The sequence below is a fragment of the Passer montanus genome, unplaced genomic scaffold (genome assembly GCF_014805655.1).
Source record: "Passer montanus isolate IOZ18808 unplaced genomic scaffold, ASM1480565v1 scaffold58, whole genome shotgun sequence".
Classification (NCBI taxonomy): domain Eukaryota; kingdom Metazoa; phylum Chordata; class Aves; order Passeriformes; family Passeridae; genus Passer; species Passer montanus.
The window spans coordinates 2,065,010-2,083,043 of NW_024370816.1; the positions used below are offsets into that span (position 1 = coordinate 2,065,010).

An 18,034-nucleotide genomic window follows, 5' to 3' on the forward strand; every position below is an offset into this window, starting at 1 on the left:
CCACTCAGTTCCTAGGTGCATCCCATCAGCACTCAGGTGCATCCACTCAGGCCCCAGGTGCATCCCATCAGGTCCCCGTTCCACCCCTCAGTTCCCAGGTGCATCCCATCAGGTCCCACCCCTCAATTCCCAGGTTCATCCCCTCAGTTCTCCATGCCACCCCTCAATTCCACCCCGCAGCCCCTCGGGTCCCAGGTTCATCCTCTCAATTCCCATTGCCACCCCTCAGTTCCCTGTGCCACCCCTCAGCTCCCAGGAGCCTCCCCTCACTTCCCTGTGCCACCACCCCTCAATTCCCATTGCCACCCCTCAATTCCCATTGCCACCCCTCAGGTCCCAGGTTCAACCCCTCAATTCTCAGGTGCAGCCCCTCAGGTCCCCATTCCACCCCTCAGTTCCCAGGTGCAGCCCCTCAGGTTCCCGTTTCACCCCTCAGTTTCAGGTGCAGCCCCTCGCCCTCAGGTGCCTCCCCTCATGGCCGGCAGCCTCAGCCCGGGCCGTGCCCCGTTGCACACCTCTGCTGCAGCTCCTTCGGGCTCTTGGCATGGGCACGGGGGCTCAGGGGTCACTCCAAGAGCCACAGCAGGTGTTCCCAGGTGTTCCCCTGCCAGGCTCGTGGCAGGCTGTGGATGAGGATCTGTCCTCCGAGATGCCTCCCCAGGCTGGAGCCATCAGGCAGCAGGGCCTTGACTGACCACAAAGATATTTTTTTTGTGTCTTAAATACAGTTACAAAACCTAATGTCTCCTATACTGCAAACTGTTTAGCTGCCCCATCCCTAGTGTGCTCCATGTGATCTTGCCAGGAGCAGCTGCTCTCATAGTGGCCAGCTAATGGGAGCTAACAAATAAGCTTTTTGACAATGGGAGTTCACCCCTGATATTAAACAGCAAAAATAAATTACATTGTGCAGTAATCTGTGGGCATAGTGCATTGTTAGAAGTTTTCAGAGTACTTTCTGATTAGTGAAAATAATTTTGCTTCCTGAAAAACCGCCTATGAGGGTGGCTTTTTTGAGTGATGCAATCAATCATTGGAGTTACATAAATTCTTAATTATGTCTGTAAAGAACCTGCATTGTTTAGCAGCTTTGTCCTACTGTGGCTTTAATAAATATCAATTCCAAATTTCTTGAGTACTGTAAAAATGTTTCTGCATCTAATACTCAGCATCTGTCTAGAAAACATATCAATCATATGATCACAAACAGCTGTTGCATTAGACTTTTAATCAGCCATGATTTTCAGCAGAGGCAAAGAATGTTGGATGCAGTGATGGAAAGTTATTGCAGAGAATGCCCTACTTGAGAAATAAAAATCCAGTCTCAGGGACTCAGAGCATTGTAAAAACTCTTCCGGTATACAGACAGTAGAGTTATCTGATAGAAATTGGAATAAAATACTATGACACAATGCATGTACAAGCTAAAGTGTAAAAGGTGCTCCAGGCAGGTATTTTGTTATTAAATGTAAAAGGTATGTAGCACCAGCTTGCACAGTTTGCAAAGAATAAAGTTGTTGCTCAGCAGTCTGTTTTCAGGTTTCATAAATCTCATTAATGAGGGGTTCTGAAGCCCTATTACAGATACAACATATCTCTTTTCTTAGAAATCATTGATGTCCAAAAATGGCCAAATTCTCCTCTCAGTAATGTTAGTGTAAATCGGCATTAGCTCTGCTGGATTCAGGAGGTATTACAGAGTAGCTCCTGACTCATTTTCAATAGAATATGTCAGTTTGAAATAGTAATATGGCTAACTCTGTGTTATCCCATCTGACACAGAACCACAAGACTGAAGAAAATACAGGCTACTTCTAGAATTGCTTTGGGGTTTTTGTTTGGGTGTTTTGGTTTTTTTCATCCCAAACTCCTGGCATTCAACTACTATAAATAGCTTCATAAAATACTAGAAAGAATATATAATGCAATCCCTTTAAAATACTTTTAAGTTCAGAGCCGTAAGGCATTCTAAACACATCCACATTGGGAACTTCATGTGTGGTGTTTGCTCCACAGCCATCCTGCATAAGCTTTCCTAGTCTTTGACTTGATCCTGCCTCACCTCCTGACAGCTGCCTGACTTAGATGTTGCCTGCTGATCCGTTTTTTTGCCCCAAAACAGGAGCTGGGTGTCCTGGCATCCCTCTCCTGGACAGCCTGTGCCTGCAGCAGAGGTCGATGTTGCAAAGGCTGGTGCAGCTGCTTGGGAGCTGTTGTCTCTGAGTGAGGGAGAAATCCTGGAGCTAAGGTCCACGAGCACTTAGCAGACATAATGTCAATCATCAAGTGATGCAAAATTCCTGGCAATAACCAAGAGCTTCTACTTCTGTCCAAGACCTGTACTTTTCCTTCCTTCCTCATAGGCAGGTGAGGGCTTTCCTTCATTTTGGGTAGCCCGGGCTGCTTGAGGAAGGTCACAGCAGACATTTCTCTGCATGCCTTCTCCAGCTGCTTATTCTTGCTGTGCCCAAAGCAGTTCAGGGTCAAAACACCCTGAATAGCAAAGGCATTTTTTTGTTACAAAAGCTGTGAGATGGGCAGTGTAGACCCAGCATAAAATTGTATCTTGCAGCAAAAAAAAGAGAAAAGTTTATTCTGACACACCATCATTTGTGGATCCATCTAAAAGAACAGCCATAGGATCATGAAATTCTGCAAGCCTGACATTGAAACCAGTCACCCATGATAAATGTTATCTAGAAAGTATATGAGAGGAAAGAGTGGGACCCAGAAGCCCTCCCATGTCTATCTGAGACAACATTAGCAAATTCTTTTTAAGTGGTCAGAGACCTATGAGCAGTAGGTTGACTCTGTCTGAGCACCAGGTGCCCTCCAGTGCCACTCAGTCACTCTTCTCAGCAAAGCAGAGCAGAGAAAATGTAATTAAAGTCTCCTGGGTCGAGATGGGACAGAGATCACTCAGCAGTGAGCACTGTGACAGGCAGAACAGACTTAACCTGGGGAAATTAAATTCTTAGTAATTAAACTGGAATAGGATAAGGAGAAATCTTAAAACAGCATTCTCCCAGCCTTTCCTTATTCCCTTCACTCCTGGTTTCTGTACCTCCTCCCTGCCAGCAGTACATGGTGATGGGGAACAGAGGCCGCTTTCAGTTCATCACGTGTTGTCTTGGCTACTACATGTTCCTCAGGGGGAGGACTCCTCACACTCTTCCACCAGCATGGGTCCCTTCCATAGGGTGCAGTCCCTTGGGAACAGGCTGCTCCAGCATGGACCCCAGAGGATTCAAAAGTCCTGTCAGCAAACCTGCTCCAGTGTGGGCTCCTCTACCCATGGGGCCACTGATACTGCCAGAAGCTTTCTATGGGAACAGCCTCTTTTGGGTTCCACCGGCTCTGGTCTGGGTTCCAGGTGGATCTCTGCTCCCCATGGACCTCCCTGGGCTGCAGGGGCCCAGCTGCCTCACCATGGGCTGCACCAGGGGAATCTCTGCTCAAGTGCCTGGGGCACCTCCTGCCCCTCCTTCCTCGCTGACCTCGGTGTCTGCAGAGCTGCTTCTCTCACATATTCTCACTCCTTTTTCCTCTCTCCATATGCAACTGCACAGTGTTTCCCTCCCATTTCCAAATATCCCAGAGGCACTACCACTGTTGCTGATGCTGCCTTGGCCAGCAGTAGATCCATCTTGGAGGTGGCTGGCATTGGCTCCAGAGAAGCTTCCAGCAGCTTCTCAGGTAATATACCCCCAAAACACTGTCCCATGCTCCCCCTAGCAACCAATGCAACACAGTGGATTGTAATTTAGTTTCTGATACTGTCTCTTCTACAGAAAAAAAAACCCACAGGCATAGATGCTATAGATTCCTTCATATTGCAAACAATCATGTGAAAGACAGATGGAAAACTCATGGGAATGAATGTTTCTGTGTCCTTTAGAGATTTTTCCTAAATAAGGTGCATTTCCAAACAGTTCCCAAGAACAATGTTAATTATCATTATAAATCAGATACATAAAATCAATTAAATCCTAAATTAATAAAACCTGTAGAATTACATAAGTGTGAAGTACAGAATGATTGTTAAAAAAAGCAATAACAAAAAAGCCCACCAGCATTTGTTCAAGGCTGATTACCATGGAGCTGACATTACCTGATCTCATTGGCTGGCTGAGTTCTGCTACCAGCACCAGTGATTGTCAGAATGCTTTCTGGAAAAAAAACACTTTGGGCATTTCTGATGTGATCTGGGGACTTCCATTTTCAAAGTCTGAGTTGTACTGTTTCCACCTGCCTTGATGCCCTGCTTTGTGAAGGGGTCAGCTCTTTATAATTACCAGGAAAACACTTTAAGATACCAGAAAATTTCACTATTCAGTATCATTAATCAGTCTCACATCTTTGGATGCCCTAAGTACAGCTAAGAGCGGGGTTGCTTGTTGAAAAGAAAGTAGCCAAACTAAGTGTCACTTCAAGCTTTTCATGATAATTACTGCCAATAATAAGCCAATTGGTAAAATAATCCTTGAACCCTGTCTCAATGTTTAGCATCAAATGTTTTACCTTTTCTCTTCCACCCTTACTAAAAGTTCAGGAAGGTGAAAGGTCTGGATGTTTTACTAGCAAGATACCTAAAAGTTATTAAAATACACAAATAGCTATTTTCCTTCATGTCATGTGCTTAAATGTTCTACCATTGCAGAACATTGGATACTAACTATAAGAGATTAGTGAAGTTGAAGACCAAAATTCTTGAAAGTCATGCTTAATTCCCATTTCTGCTCCTCAAAGCAGCCTTACTGGAATAGAAAAGTAGTTTTCTCAGGCATCAGTCACATTCAGGAAATAAAATCCTATCAAAGTCTTTGGTTCCTCTGCAGTACAAAAACAGGTCCATAAATTAAAAGAAATGTCGCACTCAGAAAATAAAAGTGGTAAGAGAGCATGTGCATTTTTTTTCCCCCAGGGCAATTATAATTGTTCTAAAACATATCAAAAGGAAAGCAAATAAAGGAAGATAGGAATTGCCACAACAAACCAGATCCAAGATACAGTGTCAAAGACAAATGTTTGCCACAGAAAGCAAAAAGTTCTGCAGTAGGAAAGTGTGAGGTGGTCTTTCCACTCTCATCATTCCTGGTTCTTTGTCTTAAATCAAATCACTTGATTTGGACCCCATCGTGCCATTTATGCGTTCCCTGCTAATGGCCACTACTCTGTGTTCTGTCCTGAATGTTCTTCACTCCCACCTGCACTTCCCACTTCCAGTTAAGCCTCCATATTCAGCAAGAAATTAGAAGTGCTTTTATAGCTGTTAGTACTCACTAATAGTCATCTTGGAAATTTGTTACACCTGGGTTGCCAACACTGTGAAACACATGTCTCTGACAGCCTCTTAATTTAGGCGTGTTCTCAAGAGAAGCATGTTCCAACAGATCTTTCCCTCTCCACAGTTACTGCCTGCCCACATTAATGATATGAATCAGCACTCCTGTTAACATGTCCCCCCATTAGTGCTGCTTCTCATAAAAATGTTTGGGTTGTTCTTTTTCTGGGTTGTTCTTTTTTTTTTCCCCCTTTAGGTAACACTGAATTTTTACAGCACATTTTTGCACAGAAAACTGCAGACAGTACCTGCTCTTTTCTGAGCTACCTAAATCTTACCTTGTATTTCTCCAGGGATTCGTAGTTGAGATCTTCAGTCTTGGATTTTTATTCCATTAACTGAATTGAAACAGACATGTAAATTTAATGCATAGCTCTGAAAGTCCTGATTCCTATTCTGTACCCACTCTGCCAAACTGCAGCAGCATCTGGCCCTGAGCACTTTGTAATGCAGCAGCAGCAGCTGTGTGCTGTATATAGCTACACAGAAATCTCACCTGTGAACACAGACTTTGTTGTAGGATCAAGCAGTAACTGTACAGTGTGAAGGATGTAGTCAGGGATTAGCCTACCAGAGCAATGCCTCTCTCCTGATCCCATCAGTTATAGGTATTTATGTGTATATAAAATACTTTCTCGTACTCACATTTTTGTCCTGCTTCCTCTTTGTCACAAAAACAAGACGCATAACAGTGTGGGGTTTTTTCTAAAATGCTTGCATGCTCCCCAGTTACTGAAGATAACTTCACAGTCTTTCAATGATTTTTTTATCTTAACACTTACCCCTAGTTCAAAGTATTATATTCCTCACTTTCCAAATAGCCTTTGTGTTTTATTTCCCAGTAACTTGCCCAGAATCACAGTGAAGACAAGGGCAGAGGAAGGAGCTGAGTCCTCCACCAGTGTTCCCTGGGGAGCAGATAACCCTCCAGGTCAGTCCTTGCTCATAGCTGGGGTTGCTGTGCCTGGCAATAACAGCTCATACACACAAGAACCCCATTAGATGAAAGGCTCACATTACCTGGAGAGGTCTTAACATCAGATTAGGTTCCCAAATTCCTTTCTCCTGGAAGCTAATGAATGTGACTCTAGATCCTTAACTATTACTTAGCTGTGTAGACTCCAGGAATAAAATATAGGCATACTGTTTGCCAAACACTCATTTAAAGGGTTCTACTAAGTAAAACTGAATTATTATAGATTAGTGAGTGTATGGATTAATCTTGGAGATCTCTGATACTTTAATGCATATCTATATATTCCTACTTCTATTCTTAACAGACGTACTTGCATATGAGATGGGAAAAGGAACTGCTTTACTACAACTTAACCTTTTTTGTTGAATTCATAGAGAATGGTTTTTCAAGCAGGATACTCAGACCCTTCCCTCTCTTGAATCTGAACCAAAAAGGAAAAGCATAGGAGCAAACCTGTTTTAGATACAGGCTGCTGCATATGTCATTGAGACAACTGATCTAATAAACAGTGTGATCTGGCACCATTTAAGTCAGTACAATTTTCTCAGCACTGACAGCACTTCCGTATTGCTCCAAATAAACTGGCTCAGGTACCAGGCTCTATAGCTGCTCTATCTGTGCAGTCTGCTCAGGCAAAATCTGTCCTGCCTCTCAGCCAGACTAATTAATTCTGATGAAGCTACTGGAATAGCATTGCTATGCTGCATCTGATTCCTGAGTTCCAAGTGCACCAGCTTGGCATTGGCTGGGGAGCCCCTGTGCTGTGCTCCGCTGCAGGACTGTCAGATACTGCATCTCACATTTCACATACAATGTTCTCAGACTCTTAATAGCATTCAAGATTTTGGCATTTTTGCTTGAGCTAGATAGGAAATAAAAAGAAACTGCAAATCAGTGGGTGACTCATTGCTTCCCCTTTCCTCTGAAAGAGTTAACATCAGGTACATCCAGGAGGCCATGAAGGGTTTGGCACCAGCACTGAGTTCTCCTCATCCGTGGCAACAAAGATTAAATAAATATTTATTTATGCAAAAAATTTGCTTCAGTAGTACATTCTTGATATTTTTTTAATTTGGGGGTAAATGTTAGTGAAGTTTAGTGCTCATAAAAATAAGAGATTAATCCTGGCCAGAACAAGGCTTGGTGCAAGTGGACCCTGTGTAAACTCCCACATGTCTCTGTCAATGTGCCTCAGTCAGGAGCAGCAGTGAAACATGGCTACTGTCCCAGTGCTCAACCTCTCCCGAGGGGAGAAAGCCAAATCTGCTGAAAAGCTCACTGGTTCGCTTGATTGCAAATAGGTTTCAAGCCCACCAGAATAGCACATTTAATTACACTTGCCTGGTTTTGACAGTGTAACAGGTACTTGTGTGTCCTCCAACTATGCTCATGTAATTGTCTCTGTCCAAAAATAAACCATGAGGCACCAGAAGTTGTATCTGTGATAGTGGGGTTGAGGATTTTTTAAATTACGTGTGAATTTTTAGTCTACTGGTCTCAATCCTGGTGTACCAGAAGCCACTTCTAAGAGCAAATTCAGGTTGCTCCTTGCTTTGATCTTGTACAGGCACAAAAAATAATTCCAAGGAACAACTAATGCAGAGGAAGAGAGCACTGAAAAAGAGACAAGTGCATGACTCTAAAACCCAGTATAAGCAGGTCAATAGGAATTTCCCACTGGCTGTTCAAATTGCATGTCTGTTTGCCAGGTAACCAGGGCTAACCACATTGAGTTTCCCCCACTGTGTACTGCTGGCAAGCAATCTTATCACTGAACCAAATTAGCAGGAAAGCATATTCTTAGATTGCCATTGGCCAAGGACCAATTTAACAGTGGGCTCCAGGTAAAACTTGAGACAGATTATTATTTTTACCTTTTTTTTTCCCTTAAAGAAGCAGAACATGAATGTTAACAGAGTCCACTACAAGTGTACCCAGATCTGTTCTCCACTTACAGGGCAACAGAATCCAAGAACTGAATTGTTTCAAGACAAGTAGTGGGCCAAATGCACATTTTTATGTGGATGACCTGTTTTCCCCTTAGTTTTGGGGAGAAGAAAGAGCTTATTAAAGAAGGGAAACTTTTTGCATAGAGGCAGTATTTGTGAGTATCAGTTTCTCTGGTACTGAGGAGAAAAATATGTTGAATATAATCTATTCATACTTGCTTCTCTCATTCAAATCCCAACTTACTGCACTGCAAAATCGTTGGAAACGATCCCACTAATTTCAGTTGATATAGGACAGAGTCCTGGCTCAGAAGAATGCTGTGATCATATTGACATCACTGGACACTTCTAAGCAATATTGCAAAAGCAGTTTGTCCATGGAACTGCTTTCCCCATGCCCACAATGTGCTTTATGGAGCAAAAACCCACACTGGGAAAACGCAGAGAAGGCTATAACTCAGGGAATTGCTTACGCATTATCCTGTTGGGTCAAAAATTTTGTTTTTCAAGAGAATGTGAAATGCATTGGGTTTAAAAAGCTCTCACTTATATAACAGTTGCCAAAGGGCAGCCTATTCATTAGGCAAGATATAAAAGTAAAAAGGCTGCTCCAACGCCTTGAGGCAGCACAGTTTCTTGAGCTGTGCTTCATAACAGCTGCCCTCCAAAGTCTGGTTAACGTCATCTAAAATGCTCTTTAACAGAGGACTAGGATGACACACTTACTGTCACAGCATCCCCTCTTTGGACAGAAAAAAACATCTTCTGTTTCCAGAGCTCTCCTTTCCAGTGCTGAACTCTGACATACTGGGTTTGTCCTTTGCCTCAAAGTATTCACAGCAGGAAAATTTGCTCTTTTCTTCTTTAATATAACCTTCTGCTCTCCTTAGTCCTTGATAAACAATGGATGCTCAGATATTTATTGTAGCATGTACTGCTGGCCCTGCACAGTTCAGTCCTCTATGAAGAGGCTGCTTTGATCTTTTGAGGATCAGGGGCAGCCTTACAGAGTACTTATGTTGCAGTTTTACAGGACAGCAAGTAGGGAGCCAGTTTGAGGGAGCAAAAGGAGAGAATATGTTCCTTCCTATCAGATGATTTTATTAATTTGCCATAAAAATAATTAGTGCACACTGCATTTTTCCTTTTGCTGCTATAAAATTATATAATTGGCTAAAAAAAGAGAACTTTTCCTCTCTAAATCTGGTGTGTCTTTTTCCAATCTAGAAGTCCAGCAGAATAGCTGAACACCTGCATTTATTTTCCGCATACAGCCTGCTACCCTGCCACAGAGACATATTCTGTTCTCACTCCTGAGCTGGGTTATGCAGGCTACCTTCTAACTGGCCTTTACATGTGATCTCAGCTTGTGAACCACTTCAGAAGAGCCATCAGCACACAGTTGTAGCTGTTCAGAGCAGTTACCATCACATGGTCACTCGGTTGTGTTTGTGATGTCCCTCAGCCAAGAGTGTCAGGTTGCAGGGGAAAGTACTGGCTGGGATGTCTACTGTAGATCAAGGTCTTGCCAAGGAAACCTGAATAAACCTTATAAAAATATTCTCTCCTTCCTATTTATCTTAGATTTCTGAAGTTTTAACTACTTAATTTATCAAACTTGATTTATTTAAGTATTTACCTTGGATGCTGTTATACTTGATGGTTTTGAGCAAAGAAATAACTGATTCATAATGACAGTTGGATGCAAAAACTTGCTGCACCAGGAATTAAACTAAACAAACTCCTGATTTATTTATATTTTTAGCTACTAGCAAAAGCTTAAATAGAGTGCTGGATGCAATTTTTTTTTTTTAGTGCAATGCAGAAAAGAACTAAAGCAAAACAAAAAATCCACAAAGATACAGAAGACCATACCCACCTGCTCCATCAAACACTCTGGAGGAGAAAAGGGAGAAGAGATTGAACTGGCTGCTAATGGCATTCATCTGATGCCTCCAGAGCATTTCTTTGTCAGTGTGGGGCCACCTCAGTTCAAGCTGCCTTTCTCCCTCTGCCACAGTGCCTCCTGGCAGGAGCATCCTGCCATGCAGCTGGCACCACTGCCGGCCTCAGGACGGCTCTGCAGCGGTTTGAGGAAGCTGCTCACTAGGAGGACGAGCCTACAGGAAGGCTGTGGAGTGGATGCACCAAAACTGACATTTATAAGTACAAACAACCTTGTGAAAGGGTCCTGATGTCCTCAAAACCAATCTACATTCATGGTGCTCAGCTGCTGACGAGCAGTTTGATTTTCAGAGCTATTGCCATGACAGCAGAACAGACTTTTCCCATATGAACAGGGCTGAGGCCACAATTTCACACATGTTGTCAGTTCATAGCTGCGCCTCTCAACTCTGTATTAAACTAGAACTGCAGCTTAGGCTTCAAGGCCTTTAAAACTCAAAACAGATTAAGACCAAAATTTACGGTAGCCCAGACTTAACCACCTGCTTGTAGTGTAGCCTGTCATGAGTTGTGATGGTGTCTCAGAACATACATCTGTTGGGATAAGGAACCTTTTCCTCCCTGTCTGGGTATAATGAAGAAAAAAAGGAGAAAGTAACTCGTATCCCAACTCTCCCATTTGTTAAAACCAAAAAAGGGGGAAACAGCGGTCTTGGAAAACAGCAGCATTTATAAAGCACGTTATATAGCTTTGTGCTCCAACAAAAGACCAGAAAATGAGATGAGGTGCTTTTTAATACATTTGTGTGCAGCAGTGCCCTGTTCATGACTTTAGAATTTTGAATTAGATACTCAAAATCAGCAAGCCTGAAGCTGTAGCTCTCACAAAACCCCATCAGAAAGCTGTTCCTGCATGATGGAAATGTAGAGAACAAGATATCTACTTTGTGGTTCTTTTTTTTCCTATCTTGTATGAGACAAACTTTCAGAATAAAACCTCAGCTGAGCAGACGATAGAGAGGCAGAAGACACAGAGGTAGCTCTCAGTGGAAATGGGCCTTGAATGAAAATACCATGAGCATCATATCTGTAAGCCAATAAATTCAGCTGACTTGCTTCTTTCTCACCTCTACCTGCACAGGTAATCCCAAACTAATATTTTTTTTCTCAATAAAAATTGGAGTTTAATATACTAAATATTAAGTTGGTACCTGTGGCATTGATTTTACAGGAATCAGTAGTTTTTCTGTCATCTACACATACAAGACCTAAAATATCAGCACTCTTCAGAAGCAGTAAAACAGGGTCCATGGAATCATGCGCTGTGCCACAACTGAGGCAGGTCACTGTCACAGCCCTGCCCTGCTCACCCTGCTCGAGCACAGTGAGACTGTGTCCATGTGGGTCTGTCCCTCTCCAGCTTTGCCCTTGAGCTGGGCTCTGCTTCCCTGGCAGGGCAGACAGCTCTTGCTGCTCCCTGGCACCCAGGATGGGGGGTCAGGGAGCATGGGGACAGGGAGCATGGGGACAGGGCTGGGCGATGGAAACAGAAGTGGAAAACATAGGTCTTGAAATGCAGGAGCTGCCAAATCAGAGGAAAACCTAGAAAGCTGATACAATTATACAGATGAGAAGAGATTACAATTCAGTAACTGAGCAAAAGCTACAGAAGGAACAGTCAGAGTCTTCAACCAATTGGACTGTGAAGATGAGAGCAAAGATGTCTGTGAGGGGGCTGTGAGCCTTGTCTGCCCTGCACTGCCACACCACAGAAAGTCTTTCACTGTGAGTGGAGTACAGCAAGGTGTTATTTGATAGTGGAAACACCTTGCTCTCTTTGAAACAAGACATAACTCTTCGTGGAATAATTTACTAATGTCATTTAAGAAATTGAATTCCTGTTCTGTGAGAATTTTATTTATGTTAAATCAATATATGAAGTCAGAATTTCATTTTATTGCTGAACAGAAATTATATTAAGAAAGCAGCCTAGAAAAAGGAAACACTTAATGATACTGAACTGTTTTAGTCCTGAAATGGTTTCAGTGACATAATGATATATTAAAAAATATATTTAAGTATTTCAGAAAATAGCAGGAGTAAAAGGAAATATAGTGCTAAACATAGAACAAGATATTGTCATTCTCAAAATGACATATTAACATTACAAAAATAGGATTAAAATTATTCATTATTCTTCAATAAAAAATATTCAAAATTGATGTTTCTTACCAAACGTCTACATTTGGCAAGAACACCATCTTCCAGAGGTAACTTTCTGTTGTCATTTTTTACCATTTTTCTCTGCAGTTGAAGAACACACACACTGACAAATACATATTTGGTAGCCTCTGATGCCAGTGCTGATTTAGTCTGGGACAACAGGAGTGCTCTGTAGCCATGCAGTCTCCTGCACCTCACCTGTAATTTACTTTTTGCAAATTCATCTCTGAAAACCACTATTAGAAAGACCACCAGCTTCACTGCCCCACAAAAAAGTTAGTACAGGATCACCATACCATCCCTGCTTCTCCAATTTTCCTTCCTTTAAGCCAAGCAGCTGCCAAATCATGGATTTCTGGCTGGGGATGGAATCTCACACCTGAAGTAATGAGCGATGCACGCACACGCTCTGCCTTTGAACTGGAGCTTGGTCCTGGGGTGACACGAGCTCTGCAGGACTGCACAAACAAATGCCATCTTCATTACCTCAAATGGCTCCATGTTACTGAAATGGAGCAAGCTGGATGCACTGCAGGAGGCTCAGGAGCGAGCAAAAGGCGTTTGAAGAGTTTCAGCACAGCCTGCTGGGAAGCTCTGAAAATACACAAGGGTCTCCCCAAGGACTCTGTGGAGCACTGACATGTGCAAGCTCTGACTCCCAGCTGACTGCCAGGCAAGGTCAGGCTATCAGGAGAGTTCATCTCCAAAAGCAAAAATGTGAATCTGAGTGCTGAAACTGATCCAAAATAAACTTCCTTTTATTTTTCCCTTTGTGTGTCAGACAGTCACACTTATGGCTATGTTAGTACTGCCTGCCATGGCACTACACAGATGTGGGATTAAAGAGACACCCAGCTGTAAATAGATCTACACCTACTCCTCTGAAAAAGATTTATTACCTTAATTTTAAAAAGTTTAGTAACATTATGCATTGCTGATGCTGGCAATCCCGAGTCTGAGGACATAACTATTTAAAACTAAAAGTATTTAAAGCTATATTTTACTATAACTTGTAATAAGTATCCTTCCTAAATAATTTTTATTACTATAAAGATCTTTGAGCATCAACTTGCACAGTGCTTTTGGAATCATATTCCTTACTTTTGCATTGAAAAGACAGATTGACTTAGGCTTTTGTATAAAATATTCTCTGTTGCTGTACCTTCCAAATAATTGGATTATATTTGTCCAAAGACTTGAGGTTTTTCTGAAGCAGAGCTGATGTACATAGAAATGTTCTGTATTCTGTAACAGAAATTCTCTTTTCTTCTGTTGTTCTAGTTCTCCCTAGTCCAAAACCAGCACATTGGTGCTTGGCAAACTGTTGCTTTACGTGTGGAAAAATAGCTGTGGTACAGCTGTGTAGAGCCCTCAGGGAATTTCTGCTTTTCTTTTAGAGGCAATCTGTAAAATGTACCATGTCAAAAAATCCCAGGGCCTTTACAAAAGCAAGATTCCTTGTCAAACAGATAAGCATTGGTGCAGGAGAGTTTTTCTGAGGAATGTTAAATAAAAGATACAACGTCTTGCTTAATGAAACACCTGTCTGGAGCCACCACTCACTTTACTTTCTTTGCTATCTCACACAAACAAACAGCTCGCGATGGCAGGATTTTTCCTCCCTTTGTAACTCCTAGCTTCAGCATTTTCTGTGGCTCAGACGCACTACCCAGCGCAGTTTGTGCCTCTCACAGCAGATTGTTCCACCCAGCTCCCCTGGCTTGCAGCAAAGCCCAGAAGGCACTGCCTGCCCCACCGCCCCAGCAGCCCTGCTGCACAGGGGGTGGCCTCAGGTAACAGGGAGCACAGGGCTGGGACAGCTGGGGACTCTCCAGGCCTGGCCCGACCTTCATCTCTTGTGTGTGGCCACCAGCTCTGCCCAGCCCATCCACTGGGGACAAGGGGCAGAATGCCCTCCCTGTCCCAGAGGGAGTGAGCTCAGTGCCACTGGAGCACGTGCTGCGGCAGCACCAGCTGGCTCAGACGTGGACAGAGCAAGTCGTGGACACTGTGCATGAGTGTGGGGAAAGGAGAGGGCACCTACATTCCCTGAGGAGCACAAATCCAGCACTGGCAGCTGGGCTGTGGCAGAGCAGCAGGGCTTCTGCCATCTCCCGGAACCCCGAGTGCCAGGGCTCTGTGCTGGCCCTGTTTTGTGTTGCATCATAATGTATAGCCTCTGGAAAGGTTTTAATATAACTGCCTTGTTCATTACAGAGCACGAGAAACAGGAAAATGTAAACAAAAGTACATACAGTCCACTCCTGATTGCAATTACCTGACAGCAGAATCTTGTGTAGATTCTGAGGTCCTTCCTCTCCCCCATCTTCCCACACCAGATTCCACTAACACAGCACTGCAATTTTTACATACCCACCTTTATGTCAGCGTCTACCCAGAAAATCGTGGGAGAAATTTAGTCCCTCTGGTCACATAAGCACTTGATTACCTTTATTTGTTGCTCAAAGTCCTCTCTCAGCTCATCTGTTCTTTTATCCTGGACTTCAGATTCTAAACCATTCTCCAAGAGTGGCTTGCTCAGCTTGAGGCAGTGGTTAGCATGTTTTCTGTGGTTTAGCTGTACTTGACGAGACAAACATTTTTTTCATCTTACTTTGAGAGTGTTTCTTAACTTCCAGGCTATGTAAAGCCAGTGTGCTACACTATTGTTCTTGCCCTGACAGAGCCAAAGCTGTTCCTAGCAAAGCTTTCTAGCTTGGGCTTCGTGTCTCACCTGCAAAATGTTTCACCATGTTCCTGGGGAATGTGAGATTAATCCTACAAGTGAATAAACCAAGTGACTGTGCAGCATCCAGCATAAGGACCACCTTTTACAAGCTCTGTGTCACCACCTCATGGATGTTCAGGAAACAAAGGACAATAGAGAAGGCAAAAAAGCATCCCTGGCACACACATGGAGAGTTCCTGGAAGCAATCAGAACTTCTAAACTGTGTTAAGACAGGATCCTTCAATCATTGAACTGGGATTTAATGAGGTTTAATTCTACAATATGTTCTTTAATTTGAAAATAATTAAAAGCCAAGAGCTCAGTTTACCTCCTTGTGACTGCAAGGAACTTTACTGCAAAAGTGGTTCACACTGGACACATGAGGGCAGTTTCAGTGTAAAGCTCCATTTCTCTAATAATGAAGACATGCATGAAGGAAAATTTAACAGAGTTAAGGACTTCTCTTTCAACATCCATGCACAAATCAAGAATTGGCATTCTTCTCTTTTAGAAAATACCAGCAAAAGAACATTGAAATCATTCTAGAAAACAGTTAAACAAATCAAAATCATGCAAGGTTTTTACAGCCTGCAGGAGCCTAAAAACCACAGGGACCTTTTTTCAAGGAATTGAAGTATATGATTGTCCTCAGATTTAAAACAAGAAAAGTTTGGCGTAATTTTTGATTTGGGGAACCCTTTCAGTTATTTTTAAAAGTGTGACTACTCTGTTTCCACAGCGTTACATTAGACAGCAGTACTCACCTCTTAGTTTTTCTATGTGAAAGAGAGGCTTTACAGTTGGGAAATCTTAAACAAAGGATATATATTAACAATATATTAGTAATAAGATATTAATTGTTCTCGGACATGCAATGAACAGCAGTGAACTAATCTGATTCCAAGGGTCTTTATACTTTAGATCTTCAAGGTATGCTAAATTTGCAATTTTGGTTTTTGTTCCTCTAAAACTAGCCAACAGATTTTGGGCCTACAATATCTTTTAGATTATTTTCCCATGTAGTCCCTAGAGCTTCCCCTCCACACATGACCCCTTCAGCTTTGTTAGTTTATTACCTAACACAACCCCTTGCTGAAAAGGGAATTCAGACAGCCAAGGGGAATCCCCCTGCTCTGTGTCTGCTTGCTGCCACTTTCTGAAGCAAGACTGCCAGCAAGCACTCGTCTGAGCTGATAATTGTGAATGATATATTTGATCTAGGCTAACAGCACAATTAAATCAGGGTTTTAACCAAGTGTGACTGTACATGTTGTTTAGACAGCTCTCTAAGTGATTTCAATTATGTTTTGTAATGAGAAATTAGGAACAAGCAGTGATAAACTTGGAGCACTGAATCTATTGTGTGACTGCTCCTTGGATGACTTCAAGCAAAATAAAATGAAGCCTCTTTCCCTCTGTTCTGAGAGTCATGACACTTACCTGGGTACACACACAGTTTTAGAAGAATTAAATGATGTGTTTACCTACTGACATTTGTATATTTTATCCATGCATGGCACAGCACAAGATTTTATACATTTAGAAGAAATTATCAGTTTGCATAGTACTAGAGAACAAAATAATTTTCATCTTGTCAACTATTAATTACCTTTTTTATTTGTTCTGAAAACAGTAGGCTAAAATCCAGCAAGAAATAGTAAAAATATCAAAATTGTAACATACAAAACAACATTATGAAAAAAAATATCCTGTACCAATTAAAATCTACAAGTAAAATTATCAAAGTATTTTCCAATTCTGAAAAGAGTTTGGAGGCATTCATGGAAGTAGTCCTTTAAATAAACGTAAGCATAAGAAATAGATGTGCAAGTTCATATTCTAAACTACAAGAGTAAACAGGAGGTGTTTTCCACCAGAACTCTTGCAATGATCAAATGCTGATATCCAAACTCCTATAGGAGTATCAGATTAATATATGTGGAGCAATAAGGACACCTTGAGGACAGTTAGAAAAATGCAAAAATTTCTATTCTACATTGCTATGGCAGGACTTACATATCCTTTGTAAGTCAGAATTCCTTGGAATTGCCACATGTTGTAAATTATAAGCTCTTAAAACTGTTTGGCAAACTCCCTCAAGTCCCAAGAGTATTATTAATGCTCTCATTAGCCCTCAAATACTAGAATATATGCTTACCTATAGGTTCACTTACTTGCTAGTAATTTTGAAGACAGACCTGTTCTTGCAACTCAATAATCTTGTTCTGAGTTGCTTTTTTCCTTGTTACAGAAACAAAAAAATGTGCTTTGTACTCCTCAGCATAGTATTACACTGTCCATATTTTTAAAAGGAAAAATATAAAAATAGTGAAGGTTTCCGTAGAAGTATTAAATGCAAATCTACACAAAAAATTAAAATTCCACAGTTCTTTGTCTCTCTCTACAAGTTTCAAGTATTCCTTTAAATTTGTACCTTTCAAAAACCAAAATAACTAAAATTAAAAAAAAAAAAAAGGGGGAAGAGGAAGAAATCTTATACCTCCCATTTTGCTTAAGATTTTTTGCATGCGAAAAAGCACTTTTTTTTAGTCTAGCTCTAAGTTAGAACTGCAGTTGTGGGGCCATTTGTAGAGCTTTCTGTTCCCTTAGTGCTATCTGCAGCCTTACAACCATCACATATTTCAGGTGGCTCAATTTCCTCTGGCCGTGGTGGGGCAAGATCAGTTGTGATCAAATCAGTTTCCTGATCTGATTTTCCTACTTCATTGCAAAATTCAACTGTATCTTCCTGCTTGCTGTTCTTCTTTATTTGTCCATTCTGTGCAGGGTAGGTACTGGCAATGGTGTCATACAGAAATTGGTATTGTTCCTTAAAAATAAAGAGAAGTTAGTGTTAATGGAATGCTCAGAGTCCAATAACTAATCCATTCTTTCTTTTTTCTCTTAC

General features: G+C 41.8%; 1 protein-coding gene across 6 annotated transcripts in view; it reads right to left on the reverse strand.

Moving 5' to 3' along the window:
- Nucleotides 1-16,189: 16,189 nt before the first annotated feature.
- PTPRC (protein tyrosine phosphatase receptor type C) overlaps nucleotides 16,190-18,034 on the reverse strand; it is a 71,696-nt gene continuing 69,851 nt past the window's right edge. For 4 of the 6 annotated variants that reach the window (XM_039726397.1, XM_039726400.1, XM_039726398.1 and 1 more), the window contains one exon: nucleotides 16,190-17,956. In XM_039726397.1, coding sequence (XP_039582331.1) covers nucleotides 17,684-17,956 — 273 coding nt within the window. In that variant the 3' untranslated portion in view covers nucleotides 16,190-17,683. The remainder of the gene's footprint in view (nucleotides 17,957-18,034) is intronic. The other 2 variants (XM_039726402.1, XM_039726403.1) reach the window with 1 other exon arrangement.